General features: G+C 38.9%; 1 protein-coding gene across 1 annotated transcript in view; it reads left to right on the top strand.

Moving 5' to 3' along the window:
• The window catches only part of EIF3A (eukaryotic translation initiation factor 3, subunit A), a 41,319-nt gene that overhangs the window by 4,340 nt on the left and 27,472 nt on the right, over window positions 1–9,507 (top strand). The window contains exons 2-6 of the mRNA XM_006880151.1: window positions 2,355–2,545; window positions 3,088–3,224; window positions 3,556–3,719; window positions 5,727–5,926; window positions 7,816–8,024. Coding sequence (XP_006880213.1) covers window positions 2,355–2,545; window positions 3,088–3,224; window positions 3,556–3,719; window positions 5,727–5,926; window positions 7,816–8,024 — 901 coding nt within the window. The remainder of the gene's footprint in view (window positions 1–2,354; window positions 2,546–3,087; window positions 3,225–3,555; window positions 3,720–5,726; window positions 5,927–7,815; window positions 8,025–9,507) is intronic.

Raw genomic sequence — 9,507 nt, forward strand, 5'->3', positions numbered from 1 at the left:
CAGGAGGGGAAGGCCCTCTATGAGGTGGATTGATTCAGTGACTGGGGTAATCGGGATGGGAGTGTCAGAGACAGTGCGATTGGCACAGAACAGAGCAGAGTTTAGGGCTGTTGTCCATAGGGTCGCTATGAGTCGCAAACGACTCGACGGCACATAACAACAACAAGAAGTGAAACCAGTGCTGTTATATCTGGAGGAACACTCTTCCACTTTGGACATCACTCTTTGTCAATGTGCAGTATGAAGTAACCTGGGTTGCTATGATGCTGAACCTTGTACAACTGGAGTATCAAATACCAGAACGGTTTCCCAATGTGGACAGTGTTTGGTGGAGCTTCCAGTTGTAAAATAGGTTTGGAAGCAGGAGTGGCTTTCACTTCCTAAACCACATGCCTCTGAAAACTATGAACTTGGAGAAATGATGACAGTTTCATGGAAAGGCATTAGGTCTTTTGGACAGCAATCAACCACCACCACCAGTTTATAATAGTGAAGAAGGTTTAGTTTTCCTCTTCCTGTAAAGAATATGATTTGATATTATAAGGAGTGATGTAGGGTATTAGTGATGATACTTAGTATTCAGTACATTGTGATATGTTGGAAATTGCTTGATATACTGGAGCTACTGAAAGGTGTATAGTTTTTCTAGAGGAAGAAATGCAGAGAAGAAACAGTTGTAGAAGATGTGATAGTTGAAAGAAGAAATTGTAGATTTTTATAGGTAGAAAGAGAGCAATTACTAAGTCTGTAAAAATGATAAAACTCCCAAATAATGGCTGGGGTTTTTTTGCCTAGCAGTTCAATAGTAGATGTTGTTGAGTACTTTGGAGTTGGGACTGACCCTCCAGCAGGTTTTCACAGACCAAACAAACAAACAAAGAAACAAACACAACATGGGAGGGGATTTTGTATCTTTTCTCCTGTGGAGCAGTTAATGGATTTGAACATTTTACCTTTCTGTTGGCAGCTCAGTTTCTTACCTCTCAGCCACAAAAATTCCCTGGTAGTATAGATAGATAAATATCTCCACTTATATTTAAATAATACCAGGCTAACTATTTAAAAATGTATTTCCTTGTGCAAGTTGCATTTTTCCTTAGGAAAACCCCACAATTTTAAAACCCAGAGATGCATTTTTTTAAAATTTTTTTTATAATATAAGCCAACACTGACATTCCCTCATTTTTCACATGAGCAATAGAAAGGTTTTTTAATGTGAAATTTTGACTCTTTAAAATTCAAGTTCTTATTCAGTGACATACGTTAATAAAGTCAAAGATAAAACATTTTAACCTTGGTCAGAAATGAGCTTAAGCCTTGCTTCTGACTTTGTTTTGAAAGGAGCACAACATATGCCCTAGGAATGGCCCTGGATTTTGCAACATTTCCCTTATACAGAAAGTCTGCACACTTGGGCAAGAGTGAATGCAAAACACAGCTGTTTCTTTGATACTCTTTAAAGGTCCTCGCTGTAGTCTTACTTTCCTAGTTTTCTCTGATCTTACTCTGTTCTAGAGTCTCATTCCAGTACCACATTATAACATAGTACTGACTCCTAATCTCTTCTTGCTGTGACAGTTTCTCAGACTGGAGGAGTGCTGGTTAGTGATTTTGTACACTGTCTCAATTACTGTTTTTGTTTGTTTTCCCCTATTAGATCAGGGTAAAATGTCATATTCTTGGATTGGAACCCCCAGTATTGTAAAGATGCCATTTATCCATGGATGCAGTGTGATTTCAGGCAATGTTCCAGTGTATTTTGTAGCTATCAACAGTCTGAGTCTTTTGTGAAAAGAGAAAGGACTTAGAATAAGACTGCACAAAACTGGTCTTATAATTAACAAATTTGATTTTAAAACTTATACGCTGCATAGTGAGGACAGCACAATATTAGCAAAGACTGGTTAGTTTAGTAGATCAGGATGGAGAATCCAGAAATATGAACAGATAATCTTTGACAAAGATGTAAAGGCAACCTGATGTTTTTCTCCTTCAAGATGTAGCATGAGTTAGCAGAAAATACATTAGCTGCATCCCTGTTTCTGAAGTTACGCTTGAGCTTCTGGAGGCTTATGAGGGTCTCTTCTTGTGACTTCTATGCCTGGAATTTTCAAATCCCTTAGGAAGGTAGGATTGATAAAGTGAAATTGGGTGGTATCCAGTTTAACCTGTGGGCTGTAGCTGAAATACTGGCATCTTTGCTTTGGATGACATAGCTTTAGAAGCAAAAATAAATGTGACCTAAAAACCAGGGTGGTCATGAACTTCGAAATCAATGCAGCCAGTTTAAAAAGGGAAAATTTAGACTTGTGTATATTATAACTGATTGTAATTTGTTTTAATTACTTTTTCAGAGTTTCTTGAAGTTGGTAAAAAGCAGCCTGCATTGGATGTTCTTTATGATGTTATGAAAAGTAAAAAACATCGAACATGGCAAAAGATACACGAGCCAATTATGTTGAAATACTTGGAGCTATGCGTGGATCTTCGCAAGAGCCATTTGGCAAAGGAAGGATTATACCAATATAAGAATATCTGTCAACAGGTAAGAGGAGAATTGGGTTTTAAATAAGTGCTGATGACAGAAAAAGAATCAGTGCCTTCAGATTGTGGTGCTGGAAAAGAGTCTTGAACATAATTGGGTTTTAAAAAAGTGCTGATGACAGAAGAAGAATCAGTGCCTTCAAATTGTGGTGCTGGAATAGAGTCTTGAACATACTGTGGACAGCCAAGAAAACAAAGCCATTTGACTTGGAGAGGGTGAAACCAGGTTTCTGCTTGGAGGCTGGGATTTTGAAATTCTGTTTCGCGTACTTTGGGCACGTCCTTTGAGAAGGACATCATGCTTGGAAGGGTGGAGGTACAGGAGAGGAAGACCCTAGATGAGATAGACTGATACAGTAACTTGAGCAATGGGAGTTGGTGTGCCGGAATTCGTGAGATGGGCTCAGAGCTGTTGTACATGGGGGAGCAACTCGATGGCACATAACAACAAAGGAATTTACCTTTGAAAATATGTTTTATACTTTAGAGAATCTGCTTTTTATCATTAGTTGGCAAAATATTTGAGGTTTTAATTTTTATTAGGTAAACATCAAATCTCTAGAGGATGTTGTTCGGGCATATTTGAAATTGGCAGAAGAAAAAACGGAAGCTGCCAAAGAAGAGTCTCAGCAGATGGTCTTAGATATAGAAGACCTGGATAATATTCAGACCCCCGAAAGGTATGGGACAGAAACCTGCGTTTCTTCTGTGGATTACGCCAATGTTTTTTTGTATGGTTTCTGCCATTTCTCTATCAAGTATGTATGAATCAGAAAGATTGCTTGCCTTTGAAGTTTTAACTGTAGCTACCAAAAAACATATATTTGATTCCGAATTTGTAACATTGTTAGGAAGCTGTACACTAATCTAAAGTAGATGAATAGTGAGTGATAGCTTGACAGGACAAGTGAGGGAAGAAGTCCTTACAGTCAGTGTCTTCAGTTTTTAAGTAGGTGGTAAAGTAGGAATCGATGCCCACAGTTCTCACTTTTGGCTTCCTGTCTTTTGTAGTGTTCTTCTGAGCGCTGTGAGCGGGGAGGACACCCAGGATCGGACTGACAGGTTGCTTTTAACGCCATGGGTTAAATTCCTATGGGAATCATACAGGCAGTGTCTGGATCTTCTTCGAAACAATTCTAGAGTAGAGCGTCTCTATCATGACATCGCACAACAAGGTAAGACAAACGTGTGGAATCTGAGGAGATGGATTGGAAAGGTGCTTTAGAAATAGAATTTTGCAGAAGTATTTATTAAAGTTGAAGTAAATCCACATTTTGTTACCCGTGCTGTAAAATTTGTTTTGGTGTTTAACGAACTAGTAAAATAGTTCGTTGGTAATTTATTTTTAATTACAAGCGAACACTTTTGTTATAATATTTTAAATGACAGAATGAGACATTATCTTACTGGTTCAGGTAATTCCATATAAAATTTACTCCAGTGGAGTTTGAAGAGCCTTTTTTTTAAAAGAGCCTTTTAAAAGGCTTGAGATTTTTCCAGGTGGCTGAGTAAAAGAAAACTTGCCTTTCTATTGCATATCCTTGGGCATGCCTCTTATCATGCACTGTCTGGAAGGCTTCAGTAAGCTGTGACCTGATGAAAAGTACTGCTGTTTTTCCTTTTTTAAACAGTATGACCAAATGTAGAGTGCATTATTTTTAATGATTTAGAATTCTCATCAAACACACTGGGGTACAGTACTGCACTCACACCTGGACTCTGAAGGATGGCACTGACATTCTGGTTCTCTACCTCTGCTGTCACCTGATGCTCTTTCCCCTTGTCAGTGCAACTTTCGAACTAAGTGCAGCTCGATAACTTTGAGAATGGTCAGTGTTTTTTTCTGATCTTATGTCTTTTTACTAGCTGTGGAATTGGCATTAGTTTATTCATGAGGTTTTTTCCATTTAATTAATTTTCCTATTATTCTATTATTTTGTCTGTGTGTGCCATTGAATCAGATCCGACTAGTAGAGGAGATTACTCCTCCTCCTACAGCAGAGCATCTGGTGCATTAGAACTGCATGCTTTTTGGATTGCAGCGCAGCTTCTTGCCACTGGACCACCAGAGCTCCTTTTTTATTAATGTTTTAAATGATGTTTGTAACTAAAGATGTTTTATGGGCAACATTAGAAACCTGTGCTAGGTTGTGTTCACAAGACTGTGAATTTTTCAGTTTAACAAAGTTGAGCTTTTAAATAATGCGATATTAACTTTAATTTCTTACATTCCTTTAAGTTTTTTGGAATAGAATAGTTTTTAAAAGGACAACAAAAATAACTAGCATTATGTGTTTGACAGCTTTAGGAAATTACAGTGAATTTTAGTGATTGAGCACATGCATTAAATCTGCGCACAGTTGAAATTAGGTCACGTAAATCTTGTATTACTTGGCTTTAATTAGTGAAGAATAGTGCTTTGAATCAGTTTTTGTTGGTTCAGTCAAGGACAGTGGAGTGAAGGGGAAATGGACCTGGATTTGTAAAATGGTGTACCAGCATAGGAAATCACTGGTGATTTCTTTGCTGAAACATAGTCTTGCTTACAGAGAACAAAGGAACCTTACGCATTGCATAGCGACCATATCTCTTGATCTGCCAGCAGAGTCAGACACAGCGATGCTTGGCTCAAAGATGGCAGCTGACCACACCATCATGAATGTGTTGTGTTTGCTTTCCACAGTGACTAACTCAATAAACCTGTCTCCATAGTTACTATCTCAGTTGCCCACATCAGAGTCCCAGTAGTTCTGGCTCCCATTTCAGGACCTTGATCCTTAGCTTTTCCTCTTGCACTTACTCTCTTCCCTCAGATTTGAAAAATTGAGATGTTCTCATTTTGCTTCAGAGGACTTGACTGAACTGGTTCAAACTGATAGGAAGTCCTGGTACAAACAAAACATGTTATTGTATTTGAGACTTTTAAAAGATGTGATATAATTAGATCTTGAGAGGTTTAAGTTTTTCCTGAACCCATGTTCTGTTCGTTTTTTATTTGTAACTCTCCCAGGATCATGTCGTCCTCAGGATTCGGTCAGAAAGGACACACGAAGCAAGTGGTTGTAATTGTTTCTGAAGACTAGTGAATGTTGTCAGAATATGTCATCTTCGTTTGTAAATGTCTTGATTATTTAAGTTGCTGATGGAAAGGACCTAATACTTTTGAAAATTGTTGCTTACAGCTTTCAAATTCTGCCTCCAATACACTCGCAAGGCTGAGTTCCGTAAGCTCTGTGACAATTTGCGAATGCACTTGTCCCAAATTCAACGGCACCATAACCAGAGTACAGCCATCAATCTTAATAACCCCGAGAGCCAGTCCATGCATCTGGAAACCAGGCTTGTTCAGCTGGACAGTGCCATCAGCATGGAACTGTGGCAGGTATGTTGTTACCTGTTAACCTTTTCGTTGTTGTAATAGAATTTGTATTTTTATTTCTTTTTGTCTGTAGTATCTTCGTGGTGTCTGTGGATCAGTTCTAACATAAGTAAGGAATAAAAGGTCTTCTGGGGAGCTCTGGTGGCCTAGAGCCTAGGGAAGTTGAGATACAACATAAAGGCAGGTGATTTGAATCCATCAACTATGCCAAGGGAGAAAGATTGGCAGCCTCTTCTGTGATTTACAGCCATGGAAAACCTGCTGGTTTAGGGTTACCTATAAGGCTGTTAGGATTAAAAATAATGATTTTTTGAGATGAGAGTTCTGAGAAGAAAGGGTTTTACTTTAGAGAGTCCCTTCGATTCCCTGCAGTAAAATTTAGACCAAATAGTGTAACCTCTTTGGGACTTGATTCTCTTCATGTCAAACTATATGTGACCATTAGTACTTCTGAGGGTAATCATATGTCCACCCACTGGTGACACCAGGAGTATGTACTTAGCACATTTACTATAGTTTTATTTTTGTTAAAAATTTGTTTGGTAGTAATTTTATTGCTTTTTAAAATGAAATACTACTTGGCTAAAACTGGAAATTAAAAAACCCGGAACGTGTCCTTTACTACAGATATTTTTGGGAGGTGCTGTATAAGGTGATTTTGGAGATTTCTTCACTTTGTTTAGCTTGTCTGACTGCATGGTGAGCATTGTAATACACTCGCCAAAACAGTGCTATTTCTGTCCCCTGCTGACTGTCTGCTTATCAGGGTTCAGCCCCAATACATTGAAACAGTTCTGCTGAGAGAAGGGACGAGGATGAAATGAAGATGCAGAGAGGCTAAACGCTGATGACGAATAGCAAAAGAATATTATTTTTTGAAAAGTGTGTGTGTGTGTGTGTGTGTGTATAGCTTTTTAGAAGCACCTCTGCAGTAGCGATTGCATTCTCTTTTTCCATCCGAGATTTTGACTCTCAGGTCAAACATTAACTCTGACAGACCTCAGCACAATACAAAGATGGTTTCCAGCATACCTTATTGTGAGCTCTAAGAAACAAAGAGTTTCGGTAGATAACATTCCCTAAGTTCTGAGACCTTTGGTCACTCTTATTCAGTAACATCCTGCTTCCTAGAGTTGTTATTGTCAAGCAGATGTTCTGGCCAAGATAGAATTAGTCTTGCTGGTTTTACGGTACAGGGATAATCTTGCTTTGCAAGTTATCCAGGCCCCTGACAACTGCTCTGAGTCACATGTGATTTAATAGCTATATTGCAGAAATACATATTTCTGTCTCACTCACACAAAGCACATTCTCTAGAGTTACAAAGAAAATGAAAAATTACTAAACTAGGTGATAATACTTTACTTTTTTAGTCTCTCCCTATAATATTTCTGTGTAGGGATACCCATCTAAAAACCTTACCGATGAGCTAAAAGAGAAAACAAAAAACCAGCCAAAACACTCTCAAAGACAATGACTAAAAAGAAATTTTTTGTCCTTTTATCATTCAGAAATAAGTCATTGTCAGTGGGTCAGTTACACCTCACAGGGACTTTAACTGCAGGACAGAGCTGCTCCATGGGGTTCTGAGGCTGTGACTCTTACGGGACTAGACAGCTTCATCTTCCTCAGGGCAGCTGGTGGATTTGAACTGCTGACCTTTCAGTTAGTTGTCCAATATTCAGAAAAAAAACAGTATGACTTCTGTTTGTGCCTCTTGCTGGTCCCCAAATGCACTTGCATATTGTCTGTGTGCCAAATTCCTTGATAAATTAAAAAGTTTGAGGATTTAGTTTTTTCCTAATGACAGCTTTCTGAAGGTTTTATTTAGATGTTTGAATTAGATTTTGTTTTGTTTCAAAGGCAATGACTGCAGTTTTTGTTCGTTTTAGGAAGCATTCAAAGCTGTGGAAGATATTCATGGACTATTCTCCCTGTCTAAAAAGCCACCTAAGCCACAGTTGATGGCCAATTACTATAATAAAGTCTCAACTGTGTTTTGGAAGTCTGGAAATGCTCTTTTCCATGCATCCACACTTCATCGTCTTTATCACCTGTCTAGAGAAATGAGAAAAAATCTTACACAGGAAGAGATGCAAAGGTAAGAGTCTTAAATGGGTCAGGCTGAAATTCCCCAAATTCCCAAACAGGTGTCTTCCGAGTGGCTCTGTATTCTGGGTCAGAATACCTCAAACTTGTGTAGCACCTTAGACGTTTGACTTGGGTTTTTCAGGTAGGGGCAGTCATTTTACTGTGGGATATTTCACAGCCTCCCTCATCCCACCCTCTTGATGTTGTGTCTCTAGAGGTGGTGCCAACGTCAGACGGGCCCACATTCTGCTCTTGGCACAGGATGCTTGCTTTTCAGTAGTTGTCTTTTGTCTGATAATGAGGAGGCTTAAAAGCCTAATGGAGGAAATGAAATAAATTAGATTTTAGGAAAGACCTTGTTGGTAGAAACTCCTTGTCCCAATCCAGATGCCTTCAGTCTGTTTTTAGACTAAATTACACAATTAAAATACTTGTTTCTATTCAGTTACTTTTTCTGATCTAAAGTAATGTTAACTAGGAAAATGTTGGCTTTTTGGGGGTGGGGGTGTGTGTGTGTGTTGTGTAGGTGTATAGAAGGGTCTCTGAAAATCTTGGCTTAAAGACTGTTTTTCCTTTTTAGGATTAAATAGCTTATTTTGGCCCAGTCTTGGTTTTTGCTTTAAATATTTCACTTGCTTTTTAGCAGACTTAGTGAAGATATTCTAGTGTATTTGCCATCTTGAAGACCATATCCGTAGGTGCCTCACTGTCCCTCATGTAGTTACTATTTCTTTGGTCTCCTACAAGGTATTAATATGCTCTTCCGATCAAGTATTTTAATAAGACACATCAGGTTTTTTTGTGTACACTGTTACATAAAGCTTCTCTAAGTGTAGCTGTTAAGAGTTCTGATGGCCTCATCTGTAAGAGTTGTGCTGCTGGCTCAAAGGCCGTGCCTGTCTGGTGGTGCGAATCCACTGAGGGCTCCTGTGGAGAAAGACGAGCAGTTTCCTTCTGTGAGATTTATAGCTTCGGAAATCGGCTGCAGGGTTAGCTGTGAGTTATTTCCAACTCCGCAGCAGGGAGAGGATGTGGGTTTTCTTTTTTTAATGACTTAGGTTGATTTAAATGATCTTGTCTCAGAGTCATAGTCTTGGAAGTGGCGAAGTTGAGATCCTAGACCCTGACCTCTCAACCCCACAGGCTTGGTGCCTTCCAGGGCCCTGACCTCTACCTTCCTTGTTTTTCTTTAGGCTCTTTGTGATTTTCCTTCCTCAGTGCCTTTCCCCCTCCCTCTTTTCGGGTTTTGAGCTGCTTTGAATACTTTGAACCCCAAGCACTTTAGAGTGGATGATGTGCTTTTACTCCCTATCCAAACACAAGCTTACTTTTTTTTAAAAAATATTTTTTTATTTTATTTTATTTTATTTTTTTTTTTGTGTGTGTGTGTGTGTGTACGTACCGTCAAATCAGATCTGACTGGTACAGGAGGAGATTGTCCCTCCTTCCCCGGCAGAGCATCTGGTGGATTCGAACCATGCACCTCTGGGATT

This window comes from Elephantulus edwardii, unplaced genomic scaffold (genome assembly GCF_000299155.1).
Source record: "Elephantulus edwardii isolate Elephantulus edwardi_28Jun2011 unplaced genomic scaffold, EleEdw1.0 scaffold00006, whole genome shotgun sequence".
Taxonomy (NCBI): Eukaryota; Metazoa; Chordata; class Mammalia; order Macroscelidea; family Macroscelididae; genus Elephantulus; species Elephantulus edwardii.